At 30.2% G+C, this 25,359-nt stretch overlaps 1 protein-coding gene and 1 long non-coding RNA gene across 14 annotated transcripts in view; one reads left to right on the top strand and one right to left on the bottom strand.

Annotated features, from left to right (window-relative positions):
- Positions 1-334: 334 nt before the first annotated feature.
- Positions 335-25,359, bottom strand: part of LOC111423765 (Calcium/calmodulin-dependent protein kinase II) — a 140,213-nt gene continuing 115,188 nt past the window's right edge. For 2 of the 12 annotated variants that reach the window (XM_023057094.2, XM_071201355.1), the window contains 7 exons: positions 23,526-23,684; positions 23,165-23,251; positions 16,782-16,844; positions 16,005-16,080; positions 15,853-15,947; positions 15,686-15,800; positions 335-7,853 (listed from right to left, as the gene is read on the bottom strand). In XM_023057094.2, the coding sequence (XP_022912862.1) occupies positions 7,718-7,853; positions 15,686-15,800; positions 15,853-15,947; positions 16,005-16,080; positions 16,782-16,844; positions 23,165-23,251; positions 23,526-23,684 (731 nt within the window). In that variant the 3' untranslated portion in view covers positions 335-7,717. The remainder of the gene's footprint in view (positions 7,854-15,685; positions 15,801-15,852; positions 15,948-16,004; positions 16,081-16,781; positions 16,845-23,164; positions 23,252-23,525; positions 23,685-25,359) is intronic. The other 10 variants (XM_071201359.1, XM_071201361.1, XM_071201358.1 and 7 more) reach the window with 6 other exon arrangements.
- LOC111423766 (uncharacterized) lies at positions 9,021-23,985 on the top strand. Of its 2 annotated transcripts, XR_011642380.1 has the most exons (5): positions 9,021-9,076; positions 9,422-9,474; positions 9,820-9,873; positions 10,219-10,272; positions 23,492-23,985. It is a non-coding gene; the product is annotated as an uncharacterized lncRNA (long non-coding RNA). The 2 variants fall into 2 exon arrangements; XR_011642381.1 differs by lacking the exon at positions 9,422-9,474 and having other exon boundaries at positions 9,027-9,076.

Raw genomic sequence — 25,359 nt, 5'->3', positions numbered from 1 at the left:
AAAACGACTAGGAATTATTAAATGAAACTTTTTGTGGTTATAAAGGAACGTTTGAAGTTGCTTTATACCAAATTATAAGCTTCTATGATGACCAACTAATTTTATATAAATTTTTTATTATCACATATTTAATTTAATGTTTATTAAAAGTGCTGTTATCAAAAAAATTATTTTTTCCAAAACCTTTATAAATTAAGAATTGAAACATCTTGAAGATTATAAAAGAATGCAAATACTTAAAATTTACAACATTTTTGATAAAATACTAATAAATCTATTTAGCCAATTGTGAAGGAAACAAAAAGAGAATTGGAGAAAAAACAAACAACATATATATTTTTAATTTAAATTTAATTTTCCATAAAAGTGGCATACTCAAATACTTGATTGTAATGAGACAAAAACATACATTGATGTTTACGTGTTGGGTTTCTTATCATTTCCACATAGTGTTTTTATCCGTTTTACAAGAGAAGCAAATACATTATTCATTTTTATTTCTTCGTTTTCACTTTTACGCTTCGTGAAGAAATGACATATTAGTCGAGACATTCGTACCTATACACATATTATATACATATACAGGTGTTTTTACGTACCTATTTATATTTTATTACATTTTTTTGTGTTTTAGTTTTTGCCAAAAAAAGAAAGAAAGTGCGATCGATTTTATTTTAATTTACCTGTTTATTAGAGTAATAATTTAATAATTATTTTCTTTTTTTGAATCAGAGAAAATTCTCACAAGGATTATAGAAGCCGTAAAGATCTATCGTAGTAGTTTAAAAGTGTCGTATGGAACGAAACTGTTTATTATTTTTCTTTTTTTTGCGTTTTCTTTTTTTAAATATATTTACAAATCTCAAATATATATATTATATTGCACATATATATACGTAACATATTGGTAACAGAGTTTTTAAATATATTATATTATTATATCATATCGACACACGAATTTTTAACAAACTTATCATCTTCTTCTTTTTTAATCTTTCTTGTATCACATACAATGACGAAAGAGCTCACTTATCCAGGTTATGCTTTAAATTTTATTTTAAGATAAATTATTATAAATATAAAATTTTTTTTTTTAATATAACATAACCTATAAAGATGGATTAGAAGGTTAAATTTGCCATTGTACGTTTAATATACAGAGGGATAAAACGAGATGAAAATTTAAGATTATTACATTAACTATTTATTAATTAGTATTTAAAAAAAAATCTAGGATTATTCCAAAAAAATATTGAAAAAACAATGTTGTAAGTTTCGAAAAAATCCTGATATTTTTATAACAATACTTTTCATATTTGAAAAATCGTTTTCTAGTCATAATAGACATTAAGGTTCGAAATTAATCTTAGAAATGTGGATTTTGTAGGACATTTTTGGTGTTCTAATAAAAATTAACTCAACATGTTGGTAAAGTTGGTATCACATTCTGCTTTTTGATAGTAGGTAGCAAACTTACTTTACCAATTTCAGTGTGAACGAAGCTTAAGTGTTTTGGTGAGAGTAAAGTTTTTTGTAATCACTGAACATTTCTACATAACACATATGAGAAGAGTTTCATCCAATCAGAAAAGATAGTATATGTTCTAGACTGGACGTCGCGTCTTTATTCTTTTATGTAGGTAAAATAAAGGCGCTACATCCAGTCTGGAACGCACCCCAGCCGGATTAGCCGGCATACAAAATTCAAATTTACATATGTTGCGTAGAAATGTTCAGTGATTATAGCAAATTTTATCGTGAAGATATCGATCTGTACAGTGAGGGGTCTTTTGGCATGAATAATAGGTGTCTTTGAAAGTGGTGGAGATCAATTTGCAAGTTAGAATGCGATGTCAACGATGTAGTAAGTCATCAGAATAACCGTAAAGATGTTAGTTGGCACATCTACAGTTAGCAAAAGGTACATAACTCAATCCGAATAAGGTTGCACCTGCATTGCACAATTTTCCACAACCTCACTCTATGGGAGCTATCTTAAGACTTAAGTCTAAACATCCCGACTGCGAAGACTAGTTGAATTGAAATAAAGAGAATACAAGAAAAAAAGTTAGGGATTCCCCAGCTGAGATATTGTAGCGAGCAATGAGGTACCTCAATAATAGATTGAAAGAAAATTAATTAATAATCATCTTGTTCAATTTCAAATTGTTTTGCTACGCATAGTAAGGAAACGTTTCATCGGGAGCAGTTTTGTAGAGAAAGGCAGAATAGTATAAAAGAGAAGAAATTCCTGAAACCAAGACGATGTTGGGTACTCTAGGAGAGTTGGTATGAAGTTCCGAGGCTTGTAAGAAGAGAAAACGTTGATACAATTAAGTCAAACAAGTGCCTATGTTGTTGCATTAGGTTGCATTACATGAGATTTCGTTATCTCCTCTATAACAAAAAAAATGGCTAAGTTGGAATAGGGTTGGCAAAAAGATAAAAAGCAAAGATAGGATACAGCTGGAAGATAAAATCACGTATGTGGGATGTTTCTGGATAAGAATATAACCATGACCAATCTTGTATTGGGGTTGGCAAATAAAAGAGCTTCAGCAACTATAACCTCAGCAACCCTTTACGCTACATCTACGTTACAGCGATGTCTAAATTGACAAGAAAGGTAAGCATTGTACATGGCCGGAAAGATATTAAAGAACTAATGTAAAGTAAAGATGATGATTATATGCCAAAAAAGATGGATGTACGACAACTGCTTGACAATAACTTCAATCAAACTAGGGACACCATGGATTATGAGATAGCAATCATGACTTCACATCGGTACTGAAAGGCCACTGAGTGATTAAGAAGCTACAATGATGGAGAAAAAATTGTACCAAACACACCTTGAAAAGAGAAAGACACAGGTATGTTAAGCAGAAGAAGCTATTTTTTCAAAGGTAAAAGTTTAAACAAAGGAGAAAAGTGACATAAAGTGAGAAGAATTTTTTGTTTTAGCATGATGGATTGTGGCAAAGAATGTTGCAAAGAAGAGACCACCAAACTCTGTAAGATCTATGTTAAATTAAATGACAAATATTAATCTTTATAAGTCACTCTGCATTAAAATTAATTTTTGGACGTTGCAAAAATTAATTTATAAATCATCTTGTCATAAATATACAGTTCCAGGAAGTTTTATGCCATCAGAAATCAATCAGCAACCTCTTCCTTCAACAATCAAAAACATCATCTTATTGTACATACCATCTTCATCTTATAGATTTTTGATTCAAATCGTTGGGTTGAGTTAAAAGTTGAGACTCGATTGGTAATTATCTGCTAATTCCAACAACAACGTAAAAGGAAGTTGGTGGATCAGAAACTGAGTGGTCTCCTAAATGCAACATCACATAATATGAAGTAAAGAGGGTTCCATTCTAACCTAAATTAAGTTAAAGAGCATCAAAAATCCTTTAAAAGGATACCAAACATGATTAGGTTATCTTTAAAAACAAAAAAGTTATAAACCGGAAGTTAACCTAAAAACAATGATATCTCGAGTATTTTTGAAAATACCCATATCGTGTTTATACTTATTTTAAAGGATTTTTTATTTTTAACAACCCCGATTAATTATTTTTAAAAAATTTCTTAATTTTAATAACTTCCGGTTTACAACTTCCTGTTAATTTTTTTAACTAAAATATGACATGTTTGATATCAAATTAAAGGGTTTTTGATGAATTTGCCGAATTATTAATTAAAATTAATTAATTTTGATAAATTTACGATCAAATTTGATTTTTAACTATTAATTATAATTAAAAAACAATTGAAATCGATTTTTAACCTAAATTAAGTTAAGGAGTGTTAAAAATTCTTTAAAATGATACCAAACATGATTAGGTTATCTTTAAAAACAAAAAAGTTATAAACCGGAAGTTAACCTAAAAACAGTGATATTTCGAGTATTTTTGAAAATACCCATATTATATTTATATTTATTTTAAAGGATTTTTTATTTTTTACAACCCCAATTAATTATTTTTAAAAAATTTCTTAATTTTAATAACTTCCGGTTTACAACTTCCTGTTGATTTTTTTAACTAAAATATGACATGTTTGGTATTAAATTAAAGGGGTTTTAATGAATTTGCCGAATTATTAATTAAAATTAATTAATTTTGATAAATTTACGATTAAATTTGATTTTTAATTATTAAATATAATTAAAAAATAATTGAAATCGATTTTTAACCTAAATTAAGTTAAGGAGTGTTAAAAATCCTTTAAAATGATACCAAACATGATTAGGTTATCTTTAGAAACAAAAAAGTTATAAACCGGAAGTTAACCTAAAAACAGTGATATCTCGAGTATTTTTGAAAATAACCATATCGTGTTTATACTCATTTTAACGGATTTTTTATTTTTTACAACCCCAATTAATTATTTTAAAAAAATTTCTTAATTTTAATAACTTCCGGTTTACAACTTCCTGTTGTATTTTTTTAACTAAACTACGACATGTTTGGTATCAAATTAAAGGGATTTTAATGAACTTTCCGAATTATCAATCAAAATTAATTAATTTTTATAACTTTGGAATCAAATTAAAATTATTTATTATAATTAAAAAAAATTAATTTGATTTTTAACCCAAATTAAATTAAAGATTATTAAAAATCCTTTAAAATGATACCAAACACGACTAAATTATCTTTAAAAACAAAAAAGTTATAAACCGGAAGTTAACCTAAAAACAATGTTTCTCGAGTATTTTTGAAAATAACACAATCGTGTTTATACTTATTTTAAAGGATTTTTTATTTTTTACAACCCCAATTAATTATTTTTAAAAAATGTTGTAATTTTAATAACTTCCGGTTTACAACTTCCTGTTGGTTTTTTTAACTAAACTATGACATGTTTGGTATCAAATTAAAGGGATTTTAATGAACTTTCCGAATTATCGATAAAAATTAATTAATTTTTATAACTTTGGAATCAAATTAAAATTATTAATTATAATTAAAAAAAAATTAATTTGATTTTTAACCTAAATTAAATTAAAGGTTATTAAAAATCCTTTAAAACGATACCAAACACGACTAAGTTATCTTTAAAACCAAAAAAGTTATAAACCGGAAGTTAACCTAAAAACAATGTTATCTCGAGTATTTTTGAAAATAACCATATCGTGTTTATACTCATTTTAAAGGATTTTTTATTTTTTACAACCCCAATTAATTATTTTTAAAAAATGTTGTAATTTTAATAACTTCCGGTTTACAACTTCCTGTTGGTTTTTTTAACTAAACTATGACATGTTTGGTATCAAATTAAAGGGATTTTAATGAACTTTCCGAATTTTCAATAAAAATTAATTAATTTTTATAACTTTGGAATCAAATTAAAATTATTAATTATAATTAAAAAAAAATTAATTTGATTTTTAACCTAAATTAAATTAAAGGTTATTAAAAATCCTTTAAAACGATACCAAACACGACTAAGTTATCTTTAAAAACAAAAAAGTTATAAACCGGAAGTTAACCTAAAAACAATGATATCTCGACTATTTTTGAAAATAACCATATCGTGTTTATACTCATTTTAACGGATTTTTTATTTTCTACAATTAATTATTAAAAAAAATTTTTTTTGAGTAAAATATAACACAATTGGTATCAAATAAAGCATTTTTAATGAACTTTTAATCAAAATTGAGACCACCAAAAATATCCTGTACACACTCGAAGATTTTAATCAATTTTTCACCTTATTATGACCAAACAATATACAAAAACAATCAAGAAAAAACATTTACATTTACAAATAACAAATAAAAACCTAAAACAATTATTTATAAACATTTCTATAGGAAAATTTATTTTCGATACTGTACACACATTCAGACAAATCGATATTTTATTTCATTTTAGCCTCTAAATGGTGTCTTTTTGTAAACTTTGTTTAAACAAATTTTCTTTTAAATACACAATAAATATTATTTATTAGACACATTAGGCCCGATTTCTATTTTACTTTTGCAAATCAATAAATGGGTGTAATCAATACAAGTTTTGAGAATTTATCATTTTAAATATTTAATCGTAATTAAGTCGATTCACAGAATGACTTTATTTTCTTTTTTTCTTTCTCCCATTAATTTTAAATATATTTTTTTTTATTTTCGTCTTTATTTTTTTCATTATTCATCGTTACAATCGTGGGTATTGATTATTTCTCTTTCATTATTTCGTTTTAAACATTTCTTTTTCATCTTTATTTAAATTTTTAAATTACAATTAATATTTATAAACTACAAATTTGCTATAGAAAGTATATAACTACATGCTAAACACGAAGTATGGGTAGTTTATTCGTTTTTTTTTTTCATTACCATTTAAATTTATTTATACACATTTTTTTTTTTGGTTTAAATTCGATTTTTTCTCAGTTTAAAAAGCGACCAAACGATTTTTAAACGCAAATTATTCACTTCTTTTTAAATATTTTATTTAAGCTGAAAATGTTTTTATTTTTTTAAGTTGTATAATGTTCCATTGATATGGTTATTTTTTTGTGCTTATTTTCGGGTATCAAAAGATTTCGATTTAAGTGGAAAATATTTAAAAAGAAGTAAACAATCTCACACAACCTTAAGTTGTTAACCTCTAATTATGATTAATTAATTATAATTAACGAATTGGATAAAAAATTAAATAAATTTGAGAAAGTAGGAAATGTGCCATGATTTTTTTTTTAGTTTATTGTAGGTTTTAGATTATTATTTATAGAATACGGACAATTTCTAAAAAATTTACTTACACAATAAGTAGTAATATAGTTTTTTTGATAATAATAAAGCAAGTCTGTGCGAAACTACGAGTTATCTTCATTACTTTTCTCATTTTTTTTTAATTAATTAACTTTAAATATTAAACTCGCTCCTCCTCGGATTCTATATTACTTTTTAGGTCAAAACGTCGAAAATCGTTGGAGAAATTCTGAGAAGTACATAATTACTCTATAAGAGCAATGAAATCGTTTTTATAACTGCATCTTTTCAACACCACAATTTCTTATTATTAATTTTTATTAATTCGAAAGAGTACATTGAAAAGTTACATCAAAAAGACTAGTTTCCTTTTTTTAATTAATAAATTAAAATTTATGGCAATAATAAATGGCTGTAGTAAGTGACTATTTATTTCTTTAAACGACAACTTCTTTTTACTGATAGATAGTTAAAATTGTAATAATTTTAGCGCTTAATATTTTTTTTTTTATTCGTGTTATAATAGGTTATATCTTAAGGCAGTTAAGGGATCTTACGTTTCATTAAATTTCAAAAAGTTGATTAAAAAAAAAAAGATTTAAATTAATAAATTACAATTACAACAACCTCAAGCAGAAATTTAAAGATTCATTTTAACATTTCTCTTTTTGGCACTTAAAAATTTAAACGTAATAACAAAAAGAAAATACATAAAAAAATCTTTTAAACAACAACAACTGTAAAAAAAATCTCGCTTTTTCGATTCACGAAAAACGTTGAGATTCACACAATGTTAAATATAATAGAGAACAGTTTTACAATCCCACTGTTTAACAATGAAAACATAAAATGATTATTAAAATTAGCGGAATTCTTCCGGTGGAAACAAATCAAATATTGTTGTTTCTCTTGTATTCTTTTAATTCTATTAATCCAACAAGTAGCGTTAAGAAGAATAAGTTATCAGGGATGTTGAATATAATCCTATTTGTGTGAGGTAAAACCAAAGGTTGCTCCACCGGAACCGGAACTACGATGAAAATGAACGTTTTGCCATTTATTATCTCGTTTGTGCCATACTCTGCTTTCTTCGGATTGATGAGTATGAGCTTGACCGTGTCTAAAAAAGAAATAATTTTGTTAATACAAGAAAGTAATAAGTTTTTTGATTTAAATTTAAATAATTATTTTTATTTTTTAGGGGTTGGCAATAAATGTCATTAAAACTTAAATATGACTTTAACTTTAAATTAATGAAATCTAAAGATATAATAATTCTAAAATAATTCTTGTGTATTTAAAAGGATTTTTATGTTGTTAAATCGCTCTAGTTGATAATAAATTAATCCCTAATATTTTTAATAATTTTAAGACTAATTTAATAATACTGATTTATTTTAATATGCTTTTCGATTAATTTCTAACAATTTATATGAATTTCAACTTAATTTTAAATAAATTAAAAGTAAATTATTACAAAATTTCTTAATCATTTTGAGGGATCTATTTTATTTTTTAAGGGTTGGTAATATATGTTACTAAAATCTAAAAATGACAGCGTGTCTTAAAAAAGGTGAGTTCTTTTCTTTAAATTAATCATATTAAAGATATAGACAGATTATAAACATAATTAACATTTCTTTAAATAATTCCTGTGTGTTTAAAACGATTTTAGTGTTGTTAAATCGTTCTAGTTGATATAAATTAATCCCTAAACACTTCTGTCAAAATTGACAGGTAACTTAATGAATATTTTTAATTATTTTAATACTAATTTGATAATTTTGATTGATTTTAATGTGCTTTTCGATTAATTTCCAACGATTTATATCGATTTCAACTTAATTTTAAATAAATTAGAAGCAAATTATTACCAAATTTCTTAATAATTTTGAGTGATTTATTTTCTTTTTTAGGGTTGGCAATAAAAGTTACTAAAACCTAAAAATGACAGCGTTTCTTGTAAAAGCGGAGTTCTTTACTTTAAACTAATCAAATTTAAAGATATAGATATAATATAAACATAATTAAGATTTCTTTAAATAATTCTTGTGTGTTTAAAACGATTTTAGTGTTGTTAAATCGTTCTAGTTGATATAAATTAATCCCTAAATATTTCTGTCAAAATTGACAGGTAACTTAAATATTTTTAATATTAATTTAATAATTTTAATCTATTTTAATGTGCTTTTCGATTAATTTCCATCGATTTCAACTTAATGTAATAAATTAAAAGCAAATTATTACAAAATTTCTTAATCATTTTGAGTAATTTATTTTATTTTTTAAGGGTTGGCAATAAATGTTACTAAAACCTAAAAATGACAGCGTCTCTTGAAAAAGGTGAGTTCTTTTCTTTAAATTAATCAAATCTAAAGATATAGATACATTATAAACATAATTAAGATTAGTTTAAATAATTCTTGTGTATTTAAAACGATTTTTATGTTGTTAAATCGCTCTAGTTGATAATAAATTGATCCCTAAACACTCTGTCAAAATTGACAGGTAACTTAATAAATATTTTTAATAATTTTAATACTAATTTAATAATTTTAATCTATTTTAATGTGCTTTTCGATTAATTTCTAACAATTTATATGGATTTCAAGTTAATTTTAAATAAATTAAAAGCAAATTATTACAAAATTTCTTAATCATTTTGAGTGATTTATTTTATTTTTTAAGGGTTGGCAATAAATGTTACTAAAACCTAAAAATGACAGCGTCTCTCGAAAAAGGTGAGTTCTTTTCTTTAATTTAATCAAATCTAAAGATATAGATACATTATAAACATAATTAAGATTAATTTAAATAATTCTTGTGTATTTAAAACGATTTTTATGTTGTTAAATCGCTCTAGTTGATAATAAATTGATCCCTAAACACTTCTGTCAAAATTGACAGGTAACTTAATAAATATTTTTAATAATTTTAATACTAATTTAATAATTTTAATCTATTTTAATGTGCTTTTCGATTAATATCTAACAATTTATATGGATTTCAAGTTAATTTTAAATAAATTAAAAGCAAATTATTACAACATTTCTTAATCATTTTGAGTGATTTATTTTATTTTTTAGGGGTTGGCAGTAAATGTTACTAAAACCTAAAACTGACAGCGTCTCTTGAAAAAGGTGAGTTCTTTTCTTTAAATTAATCAAATCTAAAGATATAGATACATTATAAACATAATTAAGATTTGTTTAAATAATTCTTGTGTATTTAAAACGATTTTTATGTTGTTAAATCGCTCTAGTTGATAATAAATTGATCCCTAAACACTTCTGTCAAAATTGACAGGTAACTTAATAAATATTTTTAATAATTTTAATACTAATTTAATAATTTTAATTAACTTTAATGTGCTTTTCGATTAATATCTAACAATTTATATCGATTTCAACTTAATGTTAAATAAATTAAAAGCAAATTATTACAAAATTTCTTAATCATTTTGAGTGATTTATTTTATTTTTTAGGGGTTGGCAGTAAATGTTACTAAAACCTAAAAATGACAGCGTCTCTTGAAAAAGGTGAGTTCTTTTCTTTAAATTAATGAAATCTACAGATATAGACACATTATAAACATAATTAAGGTTTCTTTAAATAATTCTTGTGTCTTTAAAACGATTTTAGTGTTGTTAAATCATTCAAGTCGACATAAATGGATCCTTAAACACTTCTGTCAAAATTGACAGGTAACTTATTACGTATTTTTAATAATTTTCAATTATGATTTTATAGCTTTAATTTATTTTAACGTGTTTTTGTGGATTATTATAAACTTCGGATGACCAAGTGTGATCGAAAAGACTTTTCTCTGAATCATATAACCTTCTAGAGTTCAAATGGAATGTTAGGATAGGTCAGTTTTCTTTTAAACCCCCTCAATTACAGCGTGAAGGAATGTCGGTTTTCTTTTGTACCCCAATTATAGCGTGAAGAAATCCCAATTAAAGCATGAAGGAATGTTAAGACAAGTAGTTTTCTTTTGACACTCCAATTAAAGTGTGAAGAAATGTTAGGATAGGTCAGTTTTCTTTTAAAGCCTAATTACAGCGTGAAAGAATGTCGATTTTCTTTTGTACTCCAATTAAAGCATGAAGGAATGTCGGTTTTCTTTTGTACCACAATTATAGCGTGAAGACACTCCAATTAAAGCGTGAAGACACTCCAATTAAAGCGTGAAGGAATGTTAAGACAGGTAGTTTTCTTTTGATACTCAAATTAAAGCGTGAAGAAATGTTAAGACAGGTAGTTTTCTTTTGACACTCCAATTAAAGCGTGAAGAAATGTTAAGACAGGTAGTTTTCTTTTGACACTCCAATTAAAGCGTGAAGGAATGTTAGGATAGGTCAGTATTCTGTTGAACCCCAATTATAGCGTGAAGGAATGTCGGTTTCTTTTGTACCCCAATTAAAGCATGAAGGAATGTCGGTTTTCTTTTGTACCCCAATTATAGCGTGAAGACACTCTAATTAAAGCGTGGAGAAACCCCAATTATAGCGTGAAGGAATGTTAGGATAGGTCAGTTTTGTTTTCGCCTGTCAATGACCCCAGCAAAGAATGTTTGGGTAAGGTCAATTTTTCGTTATTTTCGAAATTCACTCTTATTATTGTAATACTTTGACAACCTACTTAGGAAATCTGTTAAACGACAGAAGCCGAGTCGCGGAATATGTCGTGGTAAGGGTCATGAGAGGCAATCACTGTTTCTACGGCACTAAAAGTCTCCTATGCTCAAAGATCCTCAGCAAATAAGACCTGTAGTAACCTATGTGGCTGAAACGTGGTCGAATACCTAAAAAAGGAGAGATCATTCTGAGAGTGTTTGAGCGGAAGATACTCCGTAAGACTTTCGTCCCAACCCAAGAGAAAGACGATAGCTGGAGAGTCAGGATGAACCACGAGTTGGATAATATGATGGGGGCGAAAAGATAAGGAAGGGATAAAGGAAGAAGATGAAGACTTGACAAGTGGAAGTTAGACGAAATCAAAAGAACGCACAAGTGGGAATCAAAATCATTCAAAATGGCACTTAATTCATGGGTAACCATCATTTTGTATGTGTCCATATGTAGATGTTTGTGCAGAATTATTAGACTCCTTTGAGACAATCCGTGAGCAGCTACATGCAAGTGCTGAACGCTTTGGAGATTGTGCTACATTTTGCGCAGAACTCGTTTCTCTAAAGTTTGACATCCAAGCTTGAATAGTTCTTCTATCAGGAACAGAATCAGGCTGGCTGTATACGATCCGAATGTGAAATGCTTGCTGAGTAGTAATCTCAGAAAAACCATTATGAATGTACTCCTCTACATTGTTAATTAATAACCCCCTTCGCAGCGATATTCATACAGCAACCTCACTAAATACGGTGATACGGAGATCTTTCTGCCGCACCCTGGAGAACAAGATATAACCAGGCACTATACAGCTACTACAAGAAGTCAATAGTCTGAGAATAGTTCAAGATATTGAAATGGGCAAAACATGTGGTTAGTATGATGGAGAGAAGGATGTAAGGAGCAAGATGGGAGAACGAGACACTCGGGATATGTTTGGGTTAGGAAATGGAGGGAGGAGGGAAACAAAAATTGAGAGAGGCCAGAAGCCGATGTGTTTAACTATTGAAGAAGAAAAAGAAGTGATGCCAAAAATTTATGATTAATCTTGGCCAAATTTTAGACTTTGGTCCTTTATAGCGTTTTGGCAAATTTTCAACTTAGGGCCGATCTTACAAAACAGTTTATACCGCTCCGTATACCAAGAATAACTAAATGTTGGTATAAACAGTAGAAGAAACGTCTTACAATACCGGCGTATAGCATAAGTAACGGTATACGGCGCAGGATAGCTATACCGTGTAATTCAACGCGAATAGCTTGCACTAGGAATAAGTCAGAGACTGTTTGACATATATCAGACGTAATAATTATTGTATGAATAATGCGTAATGCTGATTTTCAACAAATTTGTGAGAGGGTGATGAAAATTTTTCATTATTTTTCCCGGATTCAACACCCAAAAATCAATGAAGATCGCCTTTAGTTTCAAAAAAGGTCGCAGGCCTGACTAATTAAAACTAAAACTAACACTAAACTTAGAACTAAAAACATTCGGATTTAGCCACATTTCTCTTAAGACGTCTAAACTCTAATGGTTCTAGTTATAGTATTAGTTCTACATTTAGTTCAATAAATATACAACAACTTAGCGCTGAATAACTATAAAACTAGAACTAACACTAGACCTAGAACTAGAAAGTTCCGGCTAAACCCGAATGTTTCTAGTTCTAGGTCTAGTGTTAGTTCTAGTTTTACATTAGTACTATCATTAGAACCAACACTAGAACTAGAATCATTCGGGTTTAGCCATCTTTAGAGATGTGCGGCTAAACCCAAATGATTCTGGTTCTACGTATAGTGTTAGTTCTACATAGTAACAGTACTAGTGTAAAACTAGAACTAACACTAGACGTAGAACTAGAAACATTCGGGTTTAGCCGTCTTAAGAGACGTACAGCTAAACCCAAATGTTTCTAGTTCTAGATCTAGTATTAATTATATCTATCACCACTGACATTTATATTTAAATATACTGATGTAGTAAATAGATAGTACTAATACCACAACTTAAAAATATTTTGTTCTAAGTAGATCCTTTATATCGGACAATCACATCTACACTGTTGGAAATAATTCACGAGCACACCTGTATAATCTGAACGCGTGTGTCTAGCGCAATAAAATTTGGTATGTAAGTAGTACTAAAGTAGTGTAACTTACTCTTACATGGAGAGCGGCACAACTCTGCTGGGAGGAGAAACATCAATAGAGAGAGTATCCCCCGTGAGCTTCGCGTACCATCGCTACACGACGTGGCATGGAGTCTATAAGTCGCTATATTGTAGCGAGAGGGATGGCCAACCATGCCACCTCAACTCGCCTCCATAGCTCCTCAACGTTAGCCGAGGAAGCCGGATAACGTAGAAGTCTCCGACCAGTCATTTCCCAAACATGTTTGATCGGATTCAGATGCGGAAACCGAGCTAGCCATAGAAGCATTCGTATACGGTGCTCTTCCACAAAGGTCTGTACAACACGCCCGATGTGCTGTCGTACGTTGTCGTGCATGTATAGCAGACCTGGGAGCCGCTGAACGTAGGGAAGCTCAACGGACCGTAGCACCTCATCTACGTATCGTTGACCCGTCATGGTCTGCTATACACGCAGGTGTACGTCCACCATGTGTAATAGCACCCCAAACCATAATGCTCGGTTGTCGGTGGATAGGGCATTCTTGCACGCACTGCTCGAGTAGACGATCACCACGTCTCCGACGAACTAAAATTCGCGCATCATCGGTGCTCAATTCGAATCTTAATTCGTCGGAAAACAAAATGTCCCTCTAGTCGGCAACCCACTAATGTCTAGCGTTGACCCACTGGTGACGTATGCTGCAGTGCTCGGATGTTACTGGAATCCGCTGTTTCGCACGACGCACGCGCCGTCCACTATCTACTAAACGCGGCCGTACAGTTCGCGTAGTGAATGCGCCTTCACTTGCCGGTGGCCAAACAGCTCCAAGTTGCCTTGAGGAGGACTCATACGAGGCTAAAGCGCTGAGCACAAGAGCGCGATCCTCGTGTGCTGGGGTCACGCAGGGTACTTCCGGCCGCGGCTGAAGGTACCTATGTCCTACCTCAGACCGGTCGAGACGACGCGCAATTTCACGGAACGATACACCCTCAATGTGCATACCCTCAAACATTTCTCGCTCAAACTCGCTTAAGTAACGCGATCGCCCATCCATTGCACACAGACTACGATAACAATGTGGATCCTCACACCACACTAAAAACGACCGGTATTTTCCATCCACTTTGGTCTCCATAACGACGGAATGTTCCACTTCGAAGAGCGGCTCAGTCAACAATGCCGCGACGGAACAACTCGATGAATAAACTCGTCTACAGTAAACCTTTGTGCTCCGCAAATATCATGGATTCATCTTCACGCGTTCAGATTATATAGGGTGTGCTCGTGAATTATGTCCAACAGTGTATGTTCACATTCATATTCGTAAGGATGTAAAATAAAAATAAAAACAGAATAATGGTAAACACCGCTGATCAATTTGACAGTCGCTAAACGTAAACAAACCACCTGCGCGCTGCGCGTTATACCCACAGTATTACCAACTTCAACCAATCATTGGAATAACTATTCTGGCATAAGAAAGGCTTTATAATATACCAATATTCCACACTATGAGTTTTATAAAATGCTTCCCATACCAGATATGCAAAGTAATGAGCTCCCTTCTGGTTTCGCATTGACAGAGTGTGAGTCTGCCGCCACCGCTAGGAGGCGCTATGCTGATTTTCTGTTTGGGGAGCAGTGTTCGCAATACCTGTAAATCTCTTAATAGTCACAGATCTTTGCTTTTGCCTTTGAATGTTTTTGTAATCTTTTTGTTGTACCTAAATTTGTTCTTAATTTCTGGGGAACCCTTTCGAGTACTGACATGGTATCGATAACGACTTGTTGTGGCCTTTGGTAGTACTCACCTAAGTCATAGAACAGTGTTCTGTACCTAAGTATTATATGTTAAAACTCTTGTTTTGTTTATAGCTTTATACCGTTGTCGCGATTCTTTTTTTTTCGCGTTTTCTTTTCTCTTTATATACTTTATGGTGAGGTGGAAGAACAATTATACCTATATTGAACCTCACCATAAGATTGATCAGTTGTTTATTGGAAACCATTTTTAGTTGCTTATTCTGAAGTGTAGTGCATTGTGATCAATATATATTATTATTATAAGACGCATTCGTTAAATTAATGCCGAGAATAAATTATTCTGGGAATAACTAATCCAGTGATTATACCAACACTTGTAAGATCGGCCATTAGTCTATAAAATTAAAGATAAAAAACTTACTTATCCATATACTGTGTTAATCTAACGTAAGCGATACAAGCCGCATCTTCTCCTAAAAGATGAACGTGAGGATTTAAAATTGTGGTGTTAACAGCTTTGCAATTTTTTCCCAAAACTAAAACGAATAAAATAATTATTAAAGAAAATTCGTTTTGAAATTAAGTTACCGTTATCGAAGTAGAATTTTTGGAAATCCATTCCTTCAACTAAATTTCCCATTGCTTCGGGTTCAAAAGCTGTTAGATGTGGATCACAAATTTTCCTTCAAAACAAACAATGTCATAAATATATTAATGTTACAAGAAGCGAAAAATCTTACGTATAAGCTTCGAAATCTCCCGTGTTTATAGCTTCGATAAGTTGTTCAGTCATTTTGATGATTTCTTGTCGTCGAGCTGCGGAATTAAATGGTAGAATGTAAAATAAAACGATGACGTTTTTTCAATATTAAAGGTAGACTTATTTCTTTTTACTTAATTAGCACAAAACGAAATAAAAATACACCAGTGATAAAGAAACACATTTATATTACAACAACATCTAAAATTTATCAACAGAGTCACTACATTGAGGGCACACCAAGTACCACTGGTTTATTAACCAACATACTCATTATTGTTAGAAAATAAAAAGAAAATAGTAATAAAAAAAATAAATAAAAATAAACGAGACTTACGATTAGGAAAAATTGAAATAAAATATAAATATATATAGACAAAGAACAAGAACGCAATCACAAAAACTTACGTAAATAGGTTCCAAAAATTACTTCAGAGTACAAACATGCAGTAAAATATTTTTTTGGGTTAAATAATTTTAAAATTAATTTGTGAATTTCTTTTTAATAAAAAAAAATTAGGTGCAAAGTTAAAAAATAAGGTTAAATTTACATAGATATTTATAGAGACCATTAAAAATTCTACGAGATTGTTTTTAATTAATTAAGATTAATTTATTGATAGATATTGAAGGCAAAAAGTAGCTAATCTAAAGTTAATTAATTTAATTTAGGAAAAAATAATAAATTAAGGTTGGGATTAGAGCAACTTACTTTTTAATAAAATTTATTCTCATTTTTAAGCTATAATTAGCATACCTGAACTTTGGGAATTTGTGGACAGCTGCGAGTATGGCTTTTCTGGACATACTATCCTTATTTCTACAAATAGATTGCAAAAAAATAGAAGCCGAGTTAGTACAGCTTTGGTTTTTTTATAGCTTACATGCGGGAATCGCATGATCTCTCTCATCACATTTTTTTGATCGATTTTTACATCGATTTTATTTCATTTCATATAATATTATATAAAAAAAATTAGAGGTGAAGAAAATAATTAATAAGGTGAGTGAAAAAAGTAAAAAAGCTCATTTTTTTATAAGTATAAATAAATCTACTTTTATAAATTTAGCAGGGGGTTAAAAATAATTACAACTTGATTCAACTTTGCAACTTCTTTAATCTACTTTACCATCGAATTCATCCGGTGAACGTTGATAAGATTGCAGAAATGAGTCGTCTTTATTAATAAAAAAAATACAGTGAATTTCACTTAAGATGCAATATACTAAAATATATTTCCATAGAAACCTACTTATTTGTCCCACATAAAATGTAACATGTCAATATAATTTACTTATTAAATACTGAAAAATGCTAGCAGAAGACTAGAAACTGGTTCCAAGGGACAGAAATTGCTTCCAAAATAGTGAATAGTGCTTGCAAAAGACTAGAAACTGCTTCAAAATGCTGAAAGGTGCTTACAGAAGACTAGAAACTGCTTTTAAAATACTGAAAAATGCTAGCAGAAGACTAGAAACTGGTTCCAAAGGACAGAAATTGCTTCCAAAATAGTGAATAGTGCTTGCAAAAGACTAGAAACTGCTTCAAAATACTGAAAGGTGCTTGCAGAAGGCTAGAAACTGCTTTCAAAAGATAGAAACTACTTCCAAAAATAAGAAACTGCTTCTAAAATACTGAAAAGTGCTTGCAGAAGACTAGAAACTGATTCCAAGAGACAGAAACTGCTTCCAAAATAGTGAATAGTGCTTGCAAAAGACTAGAAACTGCTTCAAAATACTGAAAGGTGCTTATAGAAGACTAGAAACTGCTTTCAAAAGATAGAAACTACTTCCATAAATAAGCAACTGCTTGTAAAATACTGAAAAGTGCTTGCAGAAGACTAGAAACTGATTCCAAGAGACAGAAATTGCTTCCAAAATAGTGAATAGTACTTGCAAAAGACTAGAAACTGCTAAAAAATACTGAAAGGTGCTTATAGAAGACTAGAAACTGCTTTCAAATGATAGAAACTACTTCCATAAATAAGCAACTGCTTCTAAAATACTGAAAAGTGCTTGCAAAAGACTAGAAACTGCTTCCAAAATACTGAAAAGTGCTTACAGAAGACTAGAAACTGATTTCAAGAGACGGAAACTGCTTCCAAAATAGTGAATAGTGCTTACAAAAGACTAGAAACTGCATCCAAACGATAGAACTTGCTTTCAAAAATAAGAAACTGCTTCTAAAATACTGAAACGTGCTTGCAGAAGGCTAGAAACTGCTTTCAAAAGATAGAAACTACTTCCAAAAATAAGAAACTGCTTCTAAAATACTGAAAAGTGCTTGCAGAAGACTAGAAACTGATTCCAAGAGACAGAAACTGCTTCCAAAATAGTGAATAGTGCTTGCAAAAGACTAGAAACTGCTTCAAAATACTGAAAGGTGCTTATAGAAGACTAGAAACTGCTTTCAAAAGATAGAAACTACTTCCATAAATAAGCAACTGCTTGTAAAATACTGAAAAGTGCTTGCAAAAGACTAGAAACTGATTCCAAGAGACAGAAATTGCTTCCAAAATAGTGAATAGTACTTGCAAAAGACTAGAAACTGCTAAAAAATACTGAAAGGTGCTTACAGAAGACTAGAAACTGCTTTCAAAAGATAGAAACTACTTCCATAAATAAGCAACTGCTTCTAAAATACTGAAAAGTGCTTGCAAAAGACTAGAAACTGCTTCCAAAATACTGAAAGGTGCTTACAGAAGACTAGAAACTGCTTTCAAAAGATAGAAACTGCTTTTAAAATACTGAAAAATGCTAGCAGAAGACTAGAAACTGGTTCCAAGGGACAGAAATTGCTTCCAAAATAGTGAATAGTGCTTGCAAAAGACTAGAAACTGCTTCAAAATACTGAAAGGTGCTTGCAGAAGGCTAGAAACTGCTTTCAAAAGATAGAAACTACTTCCAAAAATAAGAAACTGCTTCTAAAATACTGAAAAGTGCTTGCAGAAGACTAGAAACTGATTCCAAGAGACAGAAACTGCTTCCAAAATAGTGAATAGTGCTTGCAAAAGACTAGAAACTGCTTCAAAATACTGAAAGGTGCTTATAGAAGACTAGAAACTGCTTTCAAAAGATAGAAACTACTTCCATAAATAAGCAACTGCTTGTAAAATACTGAAAAGTGCTTGCAAAAGACTAGAAACTGATTCCAAGAGACAGAAATTGCTTCCAAAATAGTGAATAGTACTTGCAAAAGACTAGAAACTGCTAAAAAATACTGAAAGGTGCTTACAGAAGACTAGAAACTGCTTTCAAAAGATAGAAACTACTTCCATAAATAAGCAACTGCTTCTAAAATACTGAAAAGTGCTTGCAAAAGACTAGAAACTGTTTCCAAAATACTGAAAAGTGCTTACAGAAGACTAGAAACTGATTTCAAGAGACGGAAACTGCTTCCAAAATAGTGAATAGTTCTTACAAAAGACTAGAAACTGCATCCAAACGATAGAACTTGTTTTAAAAAATAAGAAACTGCTTCTAAAATACTGAAACGTGTTCCCAACAGATAGAAATTGCTTTCAAAATACTGAAAGCTGCTTGCAAACGACTAGAACTACTTCCAAAATACTGAAAAGTGCTTACAGAAGACTAAAAACTAATTTCAAGAGACAGAAATTGTTTCCAAAATAGTGAATAGTGCTTGCAAAAAACTAGAGACTGATTCCAAGAGACAGAAATTGCTTCCGAAACTGCATCCAAACGATAGAACCTGCTTCCAAAAATAAGAAATTGCTTCTAAAATACCGAAAAGTGCTTCCAACCTAGAAGTTCTAGAACTAGAATCATTCAGGTTTAGGTTCGCTCTAGTGTTAGTTCTAGTATTGCACTAGCAATATCACTAGAACTAACACAAGACCTAGAACTAGAATCATTCAGATTTAGCCGTCTTGAAAGACGTGCGGCTAAATCCGAATGTTTCTAGATCTAGGTCTAGTGTTAGTTCTAGTGACAGTGCTAGGTAGCGCTAGTTAGCATTAGATATCACTATGTTGCATATTTTTATTAAATTACAACTAAAACTAACACTAGACTTAGATCTAGAAACATTCCGTTTAGCCGTGCGTCTCTTAACCATTTGTAGGTAATCGCAGGGTTTTTAGGTATATTTAAACTTATTTATCCAGATGTGACGTTAGAAGTTTAGTGGTGTTGCTGAATGTTGTTGTTCAAAAAGGTATCTCTTTGATAAATTGTTATTAGATCTGATTTGTAAGCAGCTTCGTGTATTGTTTAATTATTGCAATTACAATTTTCAAACATTTCTTATTTTTATCTCGAAAAATGTTATATTTTGTGTAACTTTGTGTTGAGGTTGAAAAAGTTGTGAAAATCTTAGAAAATCTCCCGTTGGATAATTCTGAACAGACACATATAGAAGATGACATTGTTCTTACCAGTGCTAGTGAGGTGCCTAAGCTAGAAGATGAAGAAGTAGAATTAACTAATCAGAATGAGGAAAGTGACACTGAAGTAGTAGAAATACGTGGCAAAGGGCCCAAGAAGAAGAATAAGGCAGAAATTGATAGAAAATGGAGAAAACGGGAAAAACAGACTGAAATTCCAGGATACGATTATCCAGAGGGAACAATTTTTGCAATTTGTGCGAAAGATATTACCTTTCAAAGTAATTTGTACGCCAAAGGAATAGAACGCTAAACTTGAAAGAAGAAGTGTTGTTGTGTTTCCTTGGCATAAATTTCTTAATGAGTTACCACAGTTTTCCAAGCTATAAACTCTTCTAGAGTAATGCTGAAGACTTGGGTGTACCACTTGTCATACGAACAACGACTCGTAACAGGTTTCAGAAGATTTTATCATATCTGCATGTCAACGATAACAACATTATTCCTAAGAATAATACAGATAAACTATACAAGATCCGTCCGTATTTTGAAACACTTAACCATCAGTTCTCCAGTTATTATCATGACGCTAGGCAGCTGGCTGTTGATGAATTTAATCCCATGAAGCCCATAACAAGGAGTTATAAGCTCTGGTGCTTAGCAGATGAGAAAGAGTACCTAAAGAAATTTGAAGTGTATCAATATTATGGATTACGTGAAAGGATTGTCCTTCAACTTTCTAAAGATGAGTGGAATAAAAATAGATTGATTTATTTCGATAACTTTTTTACAAGTATCCGTCTTTTGGAGAAACTGTAAATTGAGAAAATCTTAGCTTGTGGAACAATAAGGTCTACAAAAAAGTTGTACCAAACAATTTGGTAGATCATAAACGAATGAAAAGAGGAGATTATGATTACCGGATCTCAAATTTAGATATAAGTTATTACAAATGGAAGTACAGTAAGTGCGTAAAATTTTACTCTAATTTTCATGGAACAGAAAGGACCACCATGTTCAGCAACTTCGACAAGTTCCAAGAAGTGATATACAGGATGTCCTACGACGTGACTGCCATAGCTTGGGAGTGATTTCAAGTCAAAAATGTCTAATGAACATACATCCAAAACGCTAACGTAACCGAGCTACAAGTATTTGAAATTTTAAATAAGTAGTAGACCATTTCAAAAGAAACAGCTTTATTGAATTAGTTGCTCAAAATGTTCAGCCAGCTGTATACATAGTCTAGCTCTTCTTAGAATTGAAGTGCTAACAGTCTTAGGATCAGCACGAATAGTTTCTGCGGCATCCATAATTCTAGCTACTAGTTGTTCTCTGCATAAACTAAACTTTTCCCATGAAAAGTAATCTAAGGGATTAAAGTCTGGTGACCTTGCTGGCTAAGGAACAGCTGAACCTCTTCCAATCCACCGGTTCACAATAAATAACAAATTATGATTCACAGCCACCTGGACTTTATAATAATAACAAAATCAACAGCCTGTAGCTTGGTTACGATAGCGTTTTGGGTCTATGTTTCTTAGACATTTTTGACTTGAAATCACCCAAGCAACACATTCCCAATCTATGGCAGTCACGTCGTGGGACACCTGTATGCTTCGTCAATTCTTTTGTCATATATTCTAAATGTGAAGAGAAAAGGATGACGGTATCAGATTTTCGTCGTTCTGTAGCTACAAGTCTGATAAATAAATATACAAGTTTACTGCGCCCACGAAAATCTCGTAGTGCAAGTTCACCAGCCCAGTTACCCAAAAGACGAAAAGACTTGGGAACCGTGGTTCGCACTGGTTTACTTTTGGAAAAGAAAGAGGAGGATGTGAAAATTGTTCTGCCAAAACTATTCAGTCCAGACCCCACTTAAAATGTATTGCGTGCAATGTTTATTTATGTTGTAATAAAGTTTTTCTGAATATCATAATGTGATTTAGCCAAAGCAAGTGTTACTTATTTTCTAACAGCAATAAAAGTTTTTGTATACTGCAACATCACTAAAATATATTTTAATTCCTGACGGTATTCTCAAGCAGCATGATGCCCTTGGAATGGAGGAGATTGTCATATTTTGCTAAAATTTATTCCAAAGGCCTTTACTGAGTGTATTTTGACAACGTTTTAATACTGTCATAAAGTTTCAAAATTTTTGACTTCTTGGAACACAAAACGTTAAGACGGCTAATCCTAAATGTTTCTAGTTCTAGGTGAAATGTTAGTTCTAGTGACAATGCTGGTAGCGCTAATTAGCATTAGATATCACTGTGTTGCATATTTTTATTGAATTAAAACTAGAACTAACATTAGAACTAGAAAGTTTCGGGTTTAGCCGTGCGTCTTCAGACGATATAGACGATCACTAGAACTAACACAAGACCTAGAACTAGAATCATTCGGGTTTAGCCGTCTTGAAAGACGTGCGGCAAAATCCAAATGATTCTAGTTCTAGGTCTTGTGTTAGTTCTAGTTTTAATTCAATATGCAATAGACGTTCTTAAGACCTTTTTTCAAGCAAAACTTTTCTTTTGCAAAACTACCCAATGCCTATACTATTAAGCTATGTTACATTTGATGTGGGACAGTGCAATTACACAGTAGTTTCGTAACTACGGTTACTGCATTCATATATTGCTAGTTATATGAAATTCTCGGTATACAAAAAACAAATAATTTTGAATCAACAAAATTTGTATTAATTTGGTCTCTATTTAATTAAAATTAATTTCGAACTCAATTAAAATTTAAAAAATTATTACAACTCTTTTTAATTAAAACCAACCTGAATCGTTATGTTGCAAACGATCATATTTGATGGTTGAGTCCACCCATTTCTCAACATTATCCAGTTTCTGCGCACCGCTGCTATCTGCACGTTACAACAAGAAAAAAAAACCAAAAATAGCATGCAGCTAAAAACCGATGCACAACATTTAACAAATAAAGTCAGTCAAAAAATTGCTTAGTTCAACGACATTTAAATTAGTTCCACAATTGCACATTTATTTTATTTCACAAAATCACAATGTATTTTATTACATTTTTAAATTAATGTTAATTTGAGTTATAATTATTAAAGCTTACTTTCTTTTTTGTTTGTTAAAAAAAGTTAGTACTTTAGAAGAAGTAAATTAACCCCTAACCTTGAACACCCTGTATTAAAGCCTGAGTAAGATTGATAGCGGTTGGACGTGAAATGGGAAAGTTGGTGGTTGTGGTCGTAATAGCAGCGGTTGCGATTGAACTGGAAGGTGAATTGGACGTTGTCGGCACCCGTGGAGAAGGTGGTGGTGTTCCAGGGCCTAAATTTTATTAATTTTTGGTCGTTTTCGTTGGTAATGAAAAAAGAATGAAAAAAATAAAAATTAAGAAAGTAATTAGTGTTAAAAAATAATTAAATTAGAAAATATTTAAATAGTTTAAGATGGAGAGAATTTTTTTTAATTTAATTAAATTTTTAACTAATTCTACGTATATATTATATTTACAACATAAATAATAAGATTTTCGTAGAGATCAGAAAATTCTAACCTAATTTGATGTATCACACTCTATATTTATCTTAAAATTCATTCTTAAAACAATAAATGTCATAATTAATTAGTGTTTTGTTTTCGGCCATCTTGATTTTATAAAAATAAAGATATCTTGGGTGTTATAACACATAGATATATCGAGTTTGGACTCATTTTAAACGATTTTTAATTATCTATCGCAATATTTATAAATCATTTGTTTTCGGCCATCTTGGATTTTATAAAATCTAAAAATCAAAATATCTTGGGAAGCTTAGAAGCAAAATACGTTGTGTTTGGATTCATTTTAAACAATGTTTCATAAAGATTAAAAATAATTCATAATTAAAGCGATATTTACACCCCAAATATAGGCATTTGTTCGTCAAAATGTATTAAATTATTAAAAAAACATCAAAAATGATAAGATTTTCGTATAGATCAGAAAATTCTAACCTAATTTGATGTATCACACCCTATATTTATCTTAAAATTTACTTTTAAAAGTATAGATGTCACAATTAATTAGTGTTTTGTTTTCGGCCATCTTGATTTTATAAAAATAAAGATATCTTGGGTGTTATAACACATAGATATATCGAGTTTGGACTCATTTTACACGATTTTTAATTATCTATGGCAATATTTATAAATCATTTTGTTTCGGCCATTTTGGAACTTTTAAAATATAAAAATCAAAATATCTCGGGAAGCTTAAAAGCAAAATACGTTGTGTTTGGATTCATTTTAAAGAATTTTTCATAAAGATTAAAAATAATTCAAAATTAAAGTTGATATTTACATCCCCAAATATAGCTATTTATTCGTCAAGATTTATTAAATCATTAAAATACATCAAAAGTAATAAGATTTTCGTAAAGATTAGAAAATTCTAACCTAATTTGATGTATCACACTCTATATTTATCTTAAAATTCACTTTTAAAAGTATAGATGTCACAATTAATTAGTGTTTTGTTTTCGGCCATCTTGATTTTATAAAAATAAAGATATCTTGAGTGTTATAACACCTAAATATATCGAGTTTGGACTCATTTTACACGATTTTTAATTATCTATCGCATTATTTATAAATCATTTTGTTTCGGCCATCTTGGAACTTTTAAAATATAAAAATCAATATATCTCGGGAAGCTTAAAAGCAAAGTACGTTGTGTTTGGATTCATTTCAAAGAAGTTTTCATAAAGATTAAAAATAATTCCTAATTAAAGTTGATATTTACACCACAAATATAGGTATTCGTCAAAATTTATTAAATTATTAAAAAACATCAAAAATAATAAGATTTACGTAAAGATCAGAAAATTTTAACCTAATTTGATGTACGTTATATTTATCTGAAAATTCACTCTAAAAAAAAAAGAAATGTCATAATTAATTAGTGTTTTGTTTTCGGCCATCTTGATTTTATAAAAATAAAGATATTTTGAGTGTTATAACG

Source organism: Onthophagus taurus, chromosome 1 (genome assembly GCF_036711975.1).
Source record: "Onthophagus taurus isolate NC chromosome 1, IU_Otau_3.0, whole genome shotgun sequence".
NCBI classification, from domain to species: domain Eukaryota; kingdom Metazoa; phylum Arthropoda; class Insecta; order Coleoptera; family Scarabaeidae; genus Onthophagus; species Onthophagus taurus.
This window is presented reverse-complemented; position numbering and strand designations above follow the sequence as displayed.